This window comes from Ochotona princeps, chromosome 13 (assembly GCF_030435755.1).
Source record: "Ochotona princeps isolate mOchPri1 chromosome 13, mOchPri1.hap1, whole genome shotgun sequence".
Taxonomy (NCBI): Eukaryota; Metazoa; Chordata; class Mammalia; order Lagomorpha; family Ochotonidae; genus Ochotona; species Ochotona princeps.
The window spans coordinates 18,105,628-18,121,814 of record NC_080844.1 but is presented as its reverse complement, the minus strand read 5'-3'; the positions used below and the strand labels follow the sequence as shown (position 1 = coordinate 18,121,814).

At 40.5% G+C, this 16,187-nt stretch overlaps 1 protein-coding gene across 7 annotated transcripts in view; it reads right to left on the bottom strand.

Moving 5' to 3' along the window:
* Positions 1 to 16,187, bottom strand: part of SGMS1 (sphingomyelin synthase 1) — a 285,858-nt gene that overhangs the window by 10,597 nt on the left and 259,074 nt on the right. For all 7 annotated transcript variants that reach the window (XM_058671229.1, XM_058671232.1, XM_058671231.1 and 4 more), the window contains one exon: positions 6,050 to 6,167. In XM_058671229.1, coding sequence (XP_058527212.1) covers positions 6,050 to 6,167 — 118 coding nt within the window. The remainder of the gene's footprint in view (positions 1 to 6,049; positions 6,168 to 16,187) is intronic.

Genomic DNA, 16,187 nt, shown 5'->3' with positions numbered 1-16,187 from the left:
CGCCAATCAAACACAGAGGTCACATCACCTACATGTAATTCTTGCTGGGCTGTATTTACATGCGTTGAGAACAAACAAACAAAAAAACCACTTAAGTCTTTCAAATTGAAGAGAATATCACTAAAAATTCCATATCTGACTAACCCATTAGTCAGCTAAATGCCCTTGCTATGAAGTAATTTTTTTCCAAAGGTTTTCAAATCTAAGGTCACCACGGAGATCACAATATAGAATGAAACATGCATCTCACTGTAATGCTTGGTCATTATTAACCGAACTCATGTGATTATTTAAACTTGATAACTGTGTGGCATTAAGCTATCTGTGATCTGGGGACTGAATGGTTTGTTTTTTTTCCCCCAAGGAGTTTGCCAAAACAGAATAAAAACTTTTCTGTAGAAACCTCTGAGCCCCACATGCATTCGGCATGGGTCAGGAGCAGACCAGGCTGAATCAGTTCATGTCATCCTCTGGCAAATCCGATCACCAGAACAGAGTGTGGAATGGGCCGGGTTCGGTTGCGACAAAACCAGTACACATTATGGAACGCCAGGGCGTGGTTGCCTGTACTGGATACGAATGCAGCACCCATCCAGCACACGTGAGATCCAGGAAGGGAGGGGCAGAGCTGGCGGGGGGGTTAAGGGGCTGGCCCCCTCGCTGGACAGCCACTCCCACTGGAGGGCGTGGGCTGGGATAGAGACAGACACGACTAAGCAAGGCTACAACACCTGTGCGCTGCATGTGGACTAGATCAGGGCCACAGCTTCAGCTGGCAGAAGCTGGCACTGGGGACTAATTCTGTCGAGTCAAATCACAGGACCACCTAAAGAGTGCATAAACCGGGACAGAGAGACCTGGGAGGGAAAAAATGGGTTCCCCCTTCTTGGGTCACTATTCCCGTGGGAGGGCATGAAAACTAGGACGGGGGCTGGGATGGCTAGATAGAGAGGTACTCAACAATATCTGTGAGGGCTGGATGGTTGAGTTGGTTAGATAAAACTAAGCTTTAATACCCATTGACAAGTACCAGAGCCAAATGGGATGGGGGACAGATTGGTCTTCTGCTACACATACTGGCAAACCAGGATAGGGGGTGGTCTGGTGGGGGTTATTGTGGGTCGCCCCAACTAGGCTGCAGCTCCCACTGGTTGATGTAAGGGTCGAACCAGACTGGACTGCAACACCCATTGGTTCCAGTGCAACTCGGGACTGAAAACAGAACCAACCCAGCAATTGCAACCACCAGCTGATCAGGGTGATGGACTGTGCCGGGCCCTGTGCTTGCTAGAACGTACAAGAAACTACTCTGGGAATACCTCAAAGTATCTTTGGAGATCTCCCCACTTGAACTGCTGGACTCAGAATTCTAACCAAGAAAAGACAGAAGACAGAATAGGACAATCATTCATCCCAGCTACATGTTGGCAGCGAAATATGGGACAAATGGAGACTTCATGATGGACCATATCAATCAGTGGACCACCTCATCGAGCGAAACTGGCAGTGACTCATAACTGGAGAACTATTAACTCCACTTGAGCACATATCTCAGAGCATGCCCCACATCCGGGACTTGGGGTGGGCGGGAAACCAGGTGGGGCTTCTCCCTCAATATCCCCCTTTACCTCAGATACATGATGGAAACAATATGGACATAATAGCATTGCCCACCTCCCTATCCCCCTGAACCTTTTTTTTTTTTTCTTCTTTTTCCTTCAACTATAGTTAACTATGTAAAGATTGTCAACAACAATACAATAAAATGGATAAAAAAAAAAAAAAAAAAAGAAACCTCTGAGCCCCAAAAAACTCTGAGATGCTTCTGTCTTAATTCTTTATTCCGTCACAAATGCTCATAGTTGTAACCAGAAAAGAAAAGGTTGTTTTGGGGACAGAATGCATGCTCCTGGGGGTACAGCTGCAATCACACTAACACAGGTTAATGAAAGTATCAAAACTTGGCAGCCTCCAGTTAAGCCTTTCAAATGTGTTCCCCAGGAAATAGCACAAGTACTTCCCAGAAACTCATAATGGAGTAACAGAACACGCCTACTTCCTCACCACCCAGCAGCTTATCATTGCAGCAGCAGCCTCTCAGGGGAGGCCTACCTTTCCTTCCTCCTGATCATGTCACTGTGATAATTTCCCAAAGCAGTTACATTTTGTGATGAGAACAGCTATCAAACGAGTGAAGAACAAGACTGATTTTTAGAATTACTATTGCAGATTTGTTGGAGCACTTTTCTTAGAAGTCATGCATTTTGAGAACTGGTACTGAGAAGATCATTAGGTATTCTATAATTAAAGGGCTTAATTGATGGTGGAACAAAATTTGAGTTTGTATGACTGTTAAGGAAAAAGTCAGTCTTAAGTTCAACTGTCTTGCCTCCATAATCTGCTGATCAATGAGTAACTGTAAGAGTATCCACGTACTGACATGTCTCAAATATTGTCTCAAATGTGACAATATGTCCCACTGTGAAAGCACCATGTTTGTGTGTCCTACCTCTGGGCCATTTATTTCATATCCATAGCTTTAAAACTCCCTCTATTGTATGCTCATTGCAAATCACAAACATCTATTTTAGTATTGATTTTTTCCTCAACTTTACACATATGTTGATAACTGTCCTAGACAATACCACTTAACTATTTAAGAAGTGCCTTCAGGAATGCATGCTTCATTCAAGATTCTAATGACCCTTGACCCCATCCTGTAACCATCCCAAGTGATAAAACTCAATCTTTGAAAACTTTCCATCTATTTTCACTGCCTGCATCAACCTATTACCAAAGTGCACCCATTTGACTTCTTAAATAATACTCAAATCTTGTGTCTTCATCCTTAGAACATCGGGTTTAGCATTTAAAGACTGATTAAATGAGTAACAAGTCTCAATTAGGTGATTTTTAGCATGCTTCCCACAGAAGCAGTAGCTTTATCTATCTTGTCATTCCATTACATTTTATCCCCTGAAAAACATGCATGCTTGCTACATCAGTTCTCAATGGATTGAAGGAAAACCTAAGTTCTTTTCCAGTTTCTGTATGGTACCTTTCACTGACATGGCTCCTATACATTGTCTTCTTTCAAGCCCACAACTCCTTAAGATTTAAAATAACAACAACAACAAAAAAGGGTTATTAGTCTTGTTTTATTTTTATTATTTTTCCTTGTCAATAAAGCAATTGAGTTCCTGAAAAGTTAAAAGAGCTCCCTGGTCCATCTGCCACAAAGCTAGTAAGTGGTCTTGCAAGACATCTTGAACCCTGATTTTAGGACTCTTTTCACTACTAGGTAATTTTATCAGGGTAAATATGTCTCCTCTCCACTTAGTGGTTCTGAGAAACACTGATGATGATCACATATCAAGTTCATTATTGGAGTGGGTGACTTGTAATAAAGTTTCTTTTGATTTTAATTTTCCAAACCCCAAATAACAACATGAAGTACATAAAGTTTCCCCCTCCTCCCACCTTCAGGTCTTTATCTGGTGCCACCTTCTTTCCCTTCCAACACAGATTTCCAGGCAGCATGGAATCTTATCCTGACCACAAACTTCTGAGGCTTGACTAACCAAAATGGGGCAGCACCAAATCTTCAAGGCCTTTTCCAATTCTTTTTGTTGGAAATATTTACATTTTGCCTGTGAAATGGGGTTGACACTCAATTACAACTGAATCTAATTCAGTCTCCAGAGCCAACTTGTGATTCAGAGGAACTATGCAGGAGACAGGAACAAGTAAACTGGCTCAACAAAGAAATACTTCAAGCTGACCACATGGGACATCCTCCAGAAAGACCAATTTGCTCTCTACAAGCCCCTAGCAGGGAGAAAAAAGAGAAATGACAGTTCTGGTATTGTAGACTTAGGAAACAGAGCAAGCAGTTGCAAAGGCTTTGTGTCCTAATTTATAAAAACCAACCATAATAATCATTAAAAAAAGGCATTTTAGAAAGTAATATTCTCCATGAGCTGATATCAAAGAATTATGTTAATTTTATTGAGTATCATCAGCATTACGACTGTGCAAAAAAATCTTCACAGTTTTGAGAAGTATACAAACTTAAACAGAAAATGAAGTAATGTTTTTGGGGATTTATCTGAAAAAAAAAAAGATACTGGAAACTATTAAATACAGCTGTTGAATATATTGGAATTCCTTATTCTTGCTTCTCTACTTTGCAATATATCTGAAATGTTACAGGATTGTGACAACGTATTCTGAACCATTTATTCCAAAAGTCCTATTCCACCAAAGAAGTGCTCGGACTCAGGGAGTTTTCCCAACTCAGTTTTGCTAGGATGTGCTGGTATCCCACTCATTACTGTCACAGGAGGATGGGCTTAGTAGTGATTTCTGCCAATACAATAAATAAGCACAACTTGAGTTGAGCAGTTTTGCACAGTTCCTGCTGCTACATTTACCTTTATCAGGAAAGCCACAAGCTATTCTTAGCTACAGAATGTTGGTGAGATAGTCGAGCAAGTCAAGCATGGTCACTAAAGATTGACCGAAGTCTGGGCCCAGGTGATGAGAGTGTCACAAAGCAACAGGGCTACAGCCAGAGAAGCAGAGGGCTGAGTGGCACAGTGCCCCAGCTTTGGGTGCATCTTCAGTATGTGTTGGGCCAGAACCCACCTCTAGCTATCCATCTCCTAGTAGTCAAATTTCCTAATGCACAGGCTTTTTAAAGTAGCTGAAATGAACCGAGACACATGTCAACAACTGTCAGTTCACTGCTGGCAAAGTGATGCTTTTATCATGCCAGTCTCTGAGGAGAAACCTACATCACTGGGTTTTTAATGACACCATGAAGTTTCCTGTGACCCTGGTGGTGAAGATGAGCAAACGCTTGAAAATTTTTATAGAAGATGAAAACAATGTGAGGCTGGCTTCTTTGGAAGGGCTCAAGAAACAGCAAGCTTAAGAGTGTAGACTAGCAGGACTGCCAACAGAGAGAAAAGGGATGTTGGGAGCTCCATTACAACTCCTACAGAATAAAGGAAGCAGGATATGACAAAAAATGAACAAGAGTTAAGAATCTGGTCCCTTCCGTAGTAACAAAAATAAGCCTAAGAAGGAAGGAGGACCACAGTGCACACACCAAAGTGACCCAGCATTTTCCATGATGAAGACACCACTTGTGAACCTCACGGTGATATTTTTTTCCAGCCCCCTAGCTCAAGCTTCTGTCTTAGAGACTGTCCAAAAGTACAGAGGAATGAGACTCAAAGACTTTGGCAGTTCTGTCAATATAGGTGCATTACAAAGAAATGATTTCAAACAACCTATAGTCTTTCATACTTATTCCTGCTAACATCAAGAAATTAGCTTGATCTGTTTCCTTATTGTATCACAGAAACTGAACGCATGTAAATATTTAAAAAATGTATGATGCTGCTATTTCATTAAGTTCTAGGCAGCTACCTAAAAAATTCTTCCAAGGTAAATGTTAAAGGGTAAAGAGTGTTTGGGACATCTGAGGGGGAAGCCAGAAATTATAAGCGAAGAATAAAGTTAATTTTTTAAAAAAACTCCTTTCTACTAGAGAAGAACAATAAGGCAAAAGTTACCTCCTGACAACAGTGATCTTATTTGAGTTCTTGGAGTGTTACAAGGGGATATGAATATTTTCTTTTGCTTGCTCTATTGTAGGATTAATAGAAGGAAAAAAATCATTTCAAATTGAACTCTCCACCCAAGGAAGGAAGAAAGCAGACAAAAGCTCTGGACCTGTGTCAAGGGGAGTTCATGATGTTTTAGAAGTCTGGCAGGAAACCAAAGAGCTACACCCACACACAGCTCTACTGCTCCCAACACACTAACTAGCCCATGTATTTCCCCATCTGGGAAGCACTGGCGGGACTTAAAAATTCTAACCAGGTAAGGCTGCCTAGCCCCACTGCTTATGAACACTCCAACAAGAAGGGAGAGGGACTCGACTGTATTTTGAAGAAATTTTCACCTTTGGCCTTAGTCAGAGGACCCCAGGGCAAAAGGAGAAACAAATAGAAAGGAAATTAGGTGAGGAATAATTTACCTTCGGAGAACAGTTGAAATGCATACCGGGTACTGGGAGTGTGGTAACATACATTGTAATACACCGATACAGGTACAGCGTGCCAACTATGCAGAAAAATCTTCTGCTAATAATAGACCTAGAAAAAGGGAAAAACAGGGCATATACTGAGTCAAGAAGTTCTGCAGGTTCATTTACTTTATGTTTTCAATAACCCAGCAAGACAAACAAATCCAAAAAATACTTGCAAGCTAGAAATTGAATGTCATAACTGCAATGGAGAGTAGACTGAGAAAAGGAGTATCAGAATAATGTTGTGTTGTATGTGTGATTCTTAAAGAATACTAACCGGTCCAAAGAGTTTAAAACATTGTATATTGTTTAGGTTTTGTGAGGACTTAAATGTCACCTTGACTTGACAGTCAACTGATGTACAAGTAGATCCCACTGTGTCTAGCAGAGCCCCCTAGTATATGCAGTTACACATTTAGAGAGCTTTTCTGTAAATAAAAGAGAAGATGTTCAGAAAGCCAGAATAACATTAGAATGAGATAAAGTATTTAAATCATTTAATGAGTTAAAGTCATTAAACACACTCCACTCAGATACACCAGGTACTAATTCTCTGTGGCAAGCTGAGGGCAAGACAAAGATCTATCCTGACTCCTACTGTTCCGCCATAGGACAGACTACTCTGAATCCCAATGTCACTACCAGTAAAATAGGAGTAACAGCATTAAAAATTGTAAATTGAAAATCCTCAAAAATAGTACATTTAGGGCCTTGCATCGTAGCCTGGTGGCTAAAGTCCTCATCTTACATGTGCCGGGATCCCAATGGGTGCTGGCTCATGTCCCAGCAGCCCTGCTTCCCACCCAGCCCCCTGCTGTGGCCTGGGAAAGCAGTTAGAGGACAATCCAAAGCCTTGGGATCGGAAGAGGCTCCTGGCACCTGGCACCTGGCACCTGGCTTTGCATCAGCACAGCTCCGACTGTTGCAGCCACTTGGGGAGTAAATCATCAGATGGAAGATCTTCCTCTCTGTCTCTCCTCCTCTCTGTATATCTGACTTTCCAATTAAAAAAAAAGTAGTGCATTGAAAATCCTTACCATAAAATAGGTGTAAATGGTAATGTATAAGTTATGTGGACATATACAAACATAATAATTAGAAATAATTTTATATGTGGTTGTAATTAGAAGTATTTGAAAGAAGCACATGAACTCAGGCATACTGAGTTTAATAACTTCTCTGTGAGTAAGCCTTAGTGGATGCTGGCCAAGAACCCTGCTTCCTCTCTTCCTTTCTGCTATTTTACCACAGTCCAGATTCACTATCCTCTGGGCTTTCTCTTCCTCAACATTGGGGAATTCAAGTTCCTTATTTTCCTTGGCTTGAGTCCACCTGAGTTAAACAAGAGAAATTCACAAACAGCAGACAGATCTTCCTCTTAAAATGTCCAGCATCCAGTCACTCTGTCAACTGTACAGTGTGGGCATTTCCTATGCAGATGGCCATGTCTACTGGAGTGTATGGTGGCCACAGGAGCACTTATCTCATTTTTTGGTTTTAACAAAGGGAACAAAGTGCAATATTATCTGAGTGAATAAAAAGAAATTCAAAGCAGCATGTAACTTATCATAGTGTCATAGTCCAACCACATAATTTGGTTGGATTTATGAGCAGAATTTGGATGTTTCATCATCTTACCTAGATATCCACAACTGGGGCAGAAGTGTTTATCATGGGAGTAGTCTATTTCCTCTCAGTGTCTATGCCACCTCCAAACACAAGAATGTGTGGCTCATTTTTTCCTGCTGCTGATTTTGTTTTGTGGCTTTTCATTTAAGGGGATGTATACTAGTAACTGTGTGTAATGAAGACTATCATATCCAGATATGAGGATACAACGCAGTATGCATTTCTACTTCCAGATCAAAGATGGACTCCCCATGAAACTGTTAACTCTATCGTGACAATAGGATGCTGGACTCTCTGCTATTTTCCATGCCTGCAATGATGGACATATGACTATGTATGAAGAACTACACTATAGTAATAATATAGGGGAACGCAGTGGCAGGGGGAAGGGAAATGGGGAGTGGTAAGGGAAATCCAAGGGCTTATGGAATTGTATCATAAAACAATAATAATAAAAAAAGTTAAATTTTTTTTTAAAAAAGAATGTATGGCTCATAAAGCTGTCTGGCAATGGTATGGATGGCTGATTTCAAGTACAATGAAAAGTACTATAACTGAACAACACTTCAAGGGGCAAGACAGGAGAAGAATGCTATTTTATAAATGTCTTTGTCAAGAACACAAAAAAAGAAACAGCACAGTAAATTGGACATTAAAAAATACAATAGTCATCTTACTTAAAAGTGTCCTTCTCAGTCATCTTGTACAAACAAGTAGACATTATTTGCAATTTCATTTGAACTATACCAGAAACACCTAGGTCAAACAACTGTCAAGTCTAGATCTGATGAGCTCTTTAAAGGAAGGAAAGGGGCCCAACACAGTAGCTTAGTGGCTAAAGTCCTTGCCTTACACATGTCAGGATCCCAAATGGAAGCCAGCTCACGTCCCAGAGGCTCTACTCCCATCCAGCTCCCTGTTTGTGGCCTGGGAAAGCAGCAGAGGATGGCTCAAAGCCTTGCAACCCTGCACCTGCGTGGGAGACACAGAAGAAGCTCCTGACTTCAGATTGGCTCAGCTCTAGCCACTGGGGCCACTTGGGGAGTGAACCAGCAAATAGAAGATAGCTCTGTCTCGCCTTCTCTCTGTATATCTGCCTTTCTAAAAATGTTTTTGTAAAAGGTTATACAACAACCTCTTACCACCAAGTTTAAAAGGCAGAACATGAAAGTATTTCATGAACCATACGAAGCTATGCCTTAATCAAAGAACCTCATGCATTTGGAATTCTTATTTACTTAAAGGTTAAAAGTTCAACCAGGATTTTAAAAGCAAGCCACAGAAGAAACGCCAATGAGAATTACTGATGTTGAAGCAAATGTCAAAACAGAAGATGCATGACAGAATCCCACAACTACATGATACACTTCTCTTTATAAAGATTTGTTTATATATTTTTAAGACACAGTTACAAAAAAGATGCAGAGAGATATTCCATTCACTGGTTCACTCCTCAAATGGCCGCACTGGCCAGGGCTGGGATGGGATCAGTCCAGAACCCAGGAGCTTCATTTATATCTGCTACATAGGCACATAGGCCTGAAGACTTGGGCCATTTTCTTCTGCTTTCCCAGGCACACCAGCAGGAAGCTGGACCAGAAGTGGAGCAGTCGGGACTTGAACTGGCACTCATAAATGATGCTGGTTTTGCAGGCAGCATCCTAATTCACTACGCTACAATGCTGGCCCCCCAAATCACACAATTTCATTATGTGAAACATGGGCAACATCTCATCGAACTGTATCTGCATTTAGATGCTACTTCTAACATCAGAGTCACCTAGTGACCTTGACCACCTCACGTAATTTCTTTGGAAACTGGATTCCTCAACAGCCAGGGTTTGGAGGAAAAGGACATTGCTTATGAATAACAAAAACAGACTAGAATTATATGGAAAAGCTAAGAATCTGTACCAAGAATGGGGCATTGAAATGGTCATCACTTGTTGCCTATTCTCCCCACTACGGCCACCCCCACCTCGACCTTTGACCACAGTGAATTTGTCACCTGTGAGCCAGGTTGGGGATAGGGGAATCCTAGCCATTGTTCATTGAATCCAATCACTGGAAAGAGAAATCAACAAAGCAAATACAATGTTAACCTTAAATTAATAAGAGTTAACATCTGTGGCAAAAAAAAAAAAGGAATGGTCATTACTTACACTTTAAATATTTTTTTTCTAAAAAATGATGCAATTTTTTGGAGCCAATTATCACATTATCAAAATCTTTTTTTTCCTGCTGCTGATTAATTTTTTTCAGACATGGTATTAATGGCAGCAACTATTTTGACAAAGTTCCCTATACACCAAGCTCTGGGCTACTTAGTGCTTTAAACAACCCCAGTACTGTGTGGTTATGATCCACACTATACAGATGGGAAAACTGAAGCTCAGAGAGCTTAAAATGAAATATATCATGCAGGACAAAAATATCTTAGAGAATGCTTCACATTATGTAAGGAATTCCGAGTACCTATAGATGAATAAACATTCTTCATATTTGTTACATTACAGAAGTTACTTAAGCCAAGTTTTAGTAGGTTAGTGCTTTAGGTTATATTTTATATTGACCAGAATTCTGTAAATAAGCAACTTAATAATTTAGGAACTCTAATAGTTAACTAAAGTACTGAAACAAATCCTTCTACTGACACATTCAGCATTAAATGTCACTTTTTCACCGTTCTTTGCCATCTGTGATAAGTTAAATTTGCTTATCACTGCTTCCTATATATTCAGTTGTTTGGCAGTGTCACCGATTTCTCAAAACTCTTATCTCACTTGAAACTCCAAATGTTTGTTTTTCTATCGGTTGCTCCAATGCCACTTTTGCCTCTTGCTGGAGTCCGAATGTTTTTGTCCCCCATGGGGTTAGTGCCAGTTCCTTCTATCACGAGAACACAACCAGTAGGTGCTTTCTGTGAGCCTGGTAAGGGCTTCCCAGACGCCAATCAATGCAACATTTGATCATGAACTCCACAGTCTTCTGGAACTAAGAAAAGCAAATTTCATTTCTGTTGTTTGTAAACTATCTGGCCTATGGCATTTTGTTAGGAGAGTAAGAACTGACTGATAACTCCCTAAAACTCATAAAGCAGAGAGTAGCTAGACTCACCTCCTGTGCAATGGTTCAACAGAGCAGAGCTTACCACCATCCTCAAGTGCCTGTCAAATGCATTTTGGATCAGCTTCAAATCCTCTAGCAAGTCCACAAGACTCTCCAACTCCAACCTCAGCTCCAGATGCTCTCCCCATCTTCAGCAGGTTTCATGAGCTCCCGGCACAATGCCTCCTACCTGCAATAGTTCAGGGCCTTCTCAGGACCCTGCTTTCTGCTGGGACCAGGTCTGCCTCTGCCTGATGTTGGTATATGCTTCAAGTTCATGTCTCAGAAAGATCATCCAACCTATAGAAGTTCCCTGGTCCTCTCTCAACTTCATTGTAGGTCTGAGAAGGCTCCTCTGTATCTTCCCAGATTCTCACATTCTAGGAAGCTGTTTTCCATTCTTCAATTCACTGCTGTAACTACTGCATGCCTTGGATTGTGACAACTGCTCATCGCCACCTCAATTTTAATCTTCCCAGCATCCCCTCAGGGCTCTGCTTAGCAGGACTTTGAGCCTTCTCTTTGGTCTTAGAGCTGGCAGAGGAGAATCCTCCGGCAATCCAAAGATACAAGGAACACTCTTGTTTCCAAAACACAATCCCAGCTTCTCCCATTTGCCTGCCAGGCTCCCTCCTCGGTTCCCTCATCATCTTGCCTGCTTAGGTCCAATCTACCTACTTAAGCCTTCTGGATGTCTCCAGGTGGATAGAGCCACTTCAACCTTCCATTCATGCTGATGCTTTGTTTGTATTCTCTGGAACATTCAATAGCAAGACTGACATCACCATCACCACTGGAAGTAATGTCTCATCCTCTTTCTCAGAGGAAACTCCCACAGAGCTGTACCATCCTCATCCTTTAGTCCCAGTGAGTGTATAACGATGGCAATACTACACAGCTCTGTGCCTCACAGTCTGCTTTTGTACTGCAGCCTTTCCCCATTTATTTCCATGTTTGTCCTTCAATCCTTTCCTATACCAGCCCTAATGCTTGCTCACGCTGCAGTCATGTGCTAAATCTCCCCTCAAAACCAGGAAGACAAACTCCTGGAGATGGGGAATGTGTTCTGTTCCCTTTCTGTTGTCTCTCCCGTGTCTTCATAACCATGTACAAGTTTCCCAGACAGTCTCAACAGTTCTACATGGCAGATCAGGAAAATCCAGGACTCAATCCAGGCTTTAGGAGAAAAAGGTTCTAAGGACAAGTTAGTGAACCAAATAAAAGGACAGAGCACAGATACCACAGCAAAAAAAAAAAAAAAGTCAAATGTAAGACTCTCCTGAGAAATGGGGAATTTGCTTAGTATTTCTTGGATACCCACCAAATCAGGGCAGATGGCAGTTTTTAAATCAGGAAAAATGAGACATGTGGATGAACCTAGATCAATAATTTGTCCATATGCACAATGCTCCTTGCCCTTGTAAATCTAACTCAAATAATTTTCTCATCTTTGTTACTAATATTTTATCCATATTCCTGCAGTATTCCTGCAGTACATATCATTATCCCAATTTATAGAAGGAAAAATAATTAAGATATGAATCACTTAAGTATGGTCAGTCAATGTCAGAATTCGAAAAAAAAAAAAAAAAAAAGCAAAACATGTCTTCAGGTTTCCATTTAGCTGTTTTTTTTTTTTAAGGACCTTAGAATTTCCCCTTTAAGCCCTGTAATTACATAACCCATCAGTTGACTAATATTAGGAAATAATCCACACTGGTTGAGAAATCTATCAAAAGTAGAATCCATTTGAAAACTGCCCCTACATTGGCTTTTTTTTAAAAGTATTTCCTGGATTACATATAGGTTGTAACATAAATCAGAAAAAAAAGTTGTCCCATAAGATATTAAAGAAATAAGATATTATTATATTATATGTTATATATAATATACATTATATTATATATATTATATAGCTCATAAGATATTAAAGATATAGTCTACATGAGATAGTTATAAATACTTAAAGTTACGTATTCATCAGAAATTATTGCACAAAAATGTACAAGTAAAAAGGAGTTAATTTTTTCTGTTAATATTTTAGGCTATTAACAAGCATCACAGCTATTATAATTATTCATATAATGTGTGTGTGCACACTCATGTTTGTGTGTTTTCTAGGTATTACTCTAAGTACTGGGCTATAGTGATGAACAGAATAGACAGGAAGCCTGCCTCATGGTGTTTCTTTTTTTTTAAGATTTATTTTATTTTTATTGGAAAGACAGATATGCAAAGAGGAGGAGGAGAGAGAGAAGGAGCCAGAAGCCTATTCCAGTTCTCCCATGTGGGTGCAGGATTCCAAGGCTTTGGGCTGTCCCCTAACCACTTTCCCAGGCCACAAGCAGGGAGCTGGATGGGAAGCAGGGCTGCTGGGATTAGAACTGGTGCCCATATGGGATCCTGGTGTGTGCAAGGCAAGAACTTATGCTGCTAGGCTACCACACTGGGCATGGCGTTTATGTTCTTGTGAAGGCAGCAGACAACAAATGAGTAAAACACAGAACATATAAGATATACAGTGAAAGGGTAAAATAAAGTGAGAGTGTTACTAGGGAAAAGGAGATTACAATTCAGGGTAAGTTGGTCAGAGAAACCCTCCTTTGGATTGGGGATGTGGGGTGGGAACGGGAGGTAAACTATGAAGAGATCTGGAAGAGAAGTTTCCAGAGACCAGCATGGATAGGCATTTGCTGACAAGAGAGGGGTTCAATGAATAGAAAACATGAGGTGATGAGATCTGGTAGGATTTCCTCAGTCACCAAGAGGACACTGGCTTTAATATGAAGCTGGAGAAGACTGACATGTGAATATGTAAACTTACTTTGACTGGGATATATTCTGTGTGCCCAACTGTGACGTGAAAGAAGGATCTCAGCCCTGGCCTGGACATAATCAACGGGAGCGAACAGAACTTGCTAGAAACAGAAAAAAAAAAAAAACCCACAATATTGCTAACCATACATGGTCAGCAGTCTTCAGTGGAGAAGCATGACCAAAGTTTGTGGCACAACTGGCATGAGTAGAGTTTATGCCACACCTAGGGATTATAGGACATGAGAGCTAAGACAGAGCTGCACACCATTTTTTGCATCTTACAGGCAAGCAGCCAGATGTGATAGTGTTGAGGAATGGCAGGTACATTCTGGGCTACATACACATATCTTCCAGATAGATCCCAACACTTAAACTTCAACAGAAAATAAAAAAGAACTGGCATTTTTCTTCTGTCTGTCCTAGGTGGATTCTATGTCACTGCCAAATGATTTGCCAAGAAAATATACTGACAAAGACAAGTGTTTGCTAAACCAGGGAATTTCTAAACTGGATTCATACTAACAACATTTGGTCTTCAACAGAGACTGCTGTGGAATACTGAATAACTGCTTCTCCCAGTCTCAGTTATCTTCACCGAGAGAACAATACTACTAATTTTTAAGGACTGATTGAATCAAGTGCCAACGCATGTGAAAAAATTCTTGGCACTCAAATTTCAGCTGCTTTGGACTCTGAATAGGATGACAATGGGTTATGACAACAAGTGTGAAAAAGTTCAGAACAAAACCAATGTTGAATAAGCACATAACCGAAGTAGCTATAAATGTAGTGGGAAGATGGAATAATGAAACAGCTTGATAAATTAAGTAATGGGAGAGGTATCCAAAAAAGCTGTAAGCACATGAGGTCATGAGAGATTTTTTGTTAACCTGATAGAATTTTGACAACACATTTTCAAAAAATGAAATGTTTCTACGAAGAACAAACAAAAATTCCCCAGACTCTAACTTCCACCAAACTGTTTTGCTTGCTGCGGCTCTAGCGGTCTCTAATAATTCTTAGCAAACAGCTTAACATAAAGGTGGTCTGAAATTCCATTAAGAGACGAGGCTTGCGGTATAAAGACTAAAAGTGAAATCATCTTAAGGGGCTCTTACAGAACTTACAGAATAAATTCTATTGCACAGGAACCTGGAGTGACCTGCCTCTTATGACACGTTTCATTATAAAGTGCTTTTAAATGCTTTACTTAACCACATCTATCTTGTGACAGTGACTGGTCAGAGAAATTACCTTGAAGAGTGGAAGAGGAAGAAATGCTCTGATCTAAGCAAGTAATGTGAAAAGAAACAATGATGGAATTTTAAAAAGGGTAGATGCAAGATTGATGTTATGGAGAGGCTAGTCTACAGAATAAAATAAAAGGGGACAGAGCTGTGGCATAGCAAACCAAGCCTCTGCTTGTGGCACCAGCATCACATATAGGTGCTAGTTTCAGTCCTGCTGGCTCCACTTCTGACCCAGCTCTCTGCTAATGGCCTGAGAAGGCAACAGAGACTTGCCCAAGTCCTTGGGCTTCTGCACCCATATGGGAGATGCAGAACAAGCTCCTACCAGCTTCAGACTGGTCCAGCTCCAGCAACTGCAGACTTTTGAGTAGTAATCAGTGAGGCAACGTCCTCTTTGCTTCTCTTTGTATTAAAAAAAAAACAAAAACAAAAAACAAAACCTAAAACCCAAAACAGTTAAATTAGCAAAGAACAGAAACAGTTGCCAACCAGTCCAAAGACTATGTACCTGGAAATTAGATTCTCTTCATAAAAAAACAGATAAATGCTGTGTTGGCAAACACACATTCAATAAACTATGGCCCCCAAAGCATAGCCTTTATCAAAGATTAAAATATAAAATAAGTGCTTCCCAATATGACTGTATATAACATATAAGACACTTGTAAACATCTTAAAAGCCTCCCCAGGACTCTCAGAGTACCATCTCAGAAAAGCCACACTGGAAAATTATATCTGTTGCTTCCTGTTGGATCAACAAAGCCCATAAAACAGTTCTAAATATAGATTAGCATGCCAGGTCACAGGCAGGGTCTCTTAGCACCATTTCCCTGCTCTAGTTCCTTCCCTTAGGGCATGGCATCAACTTTCAAAGAACACACACAGCGATCATTTCCATTCTAAGAGCATCTCTCTGAGGATGCAAACATTTATATACAAGAATGTTCTGCCCATTTCCCGAAATCCCTCTCCCAGTAAGCTCTTTGGTCTCTACCTCACGGCCCGACTGTCCAATGGCTCCTTTCTTTTTTTTTCAAATCTTTCCCCGACCAAAGGACCAATGTATTTCCACAATATTTAATACTTTCTTATACAATCTACCCTCACTCCCAAATGAGTTATACTATACATTTTGGACAAGTTATTTAATTTCTTTGATGAGGAGTCAGTTCTATCACTCCATTAAACCCACTGTATAAAAATCAGGGGTTCCCAAGCCTTCTATGAGAAAAACATGTGGCAGAAGCCAGTCCTGTGGCTGTAAAAGATTAGTAGTTCTAAAA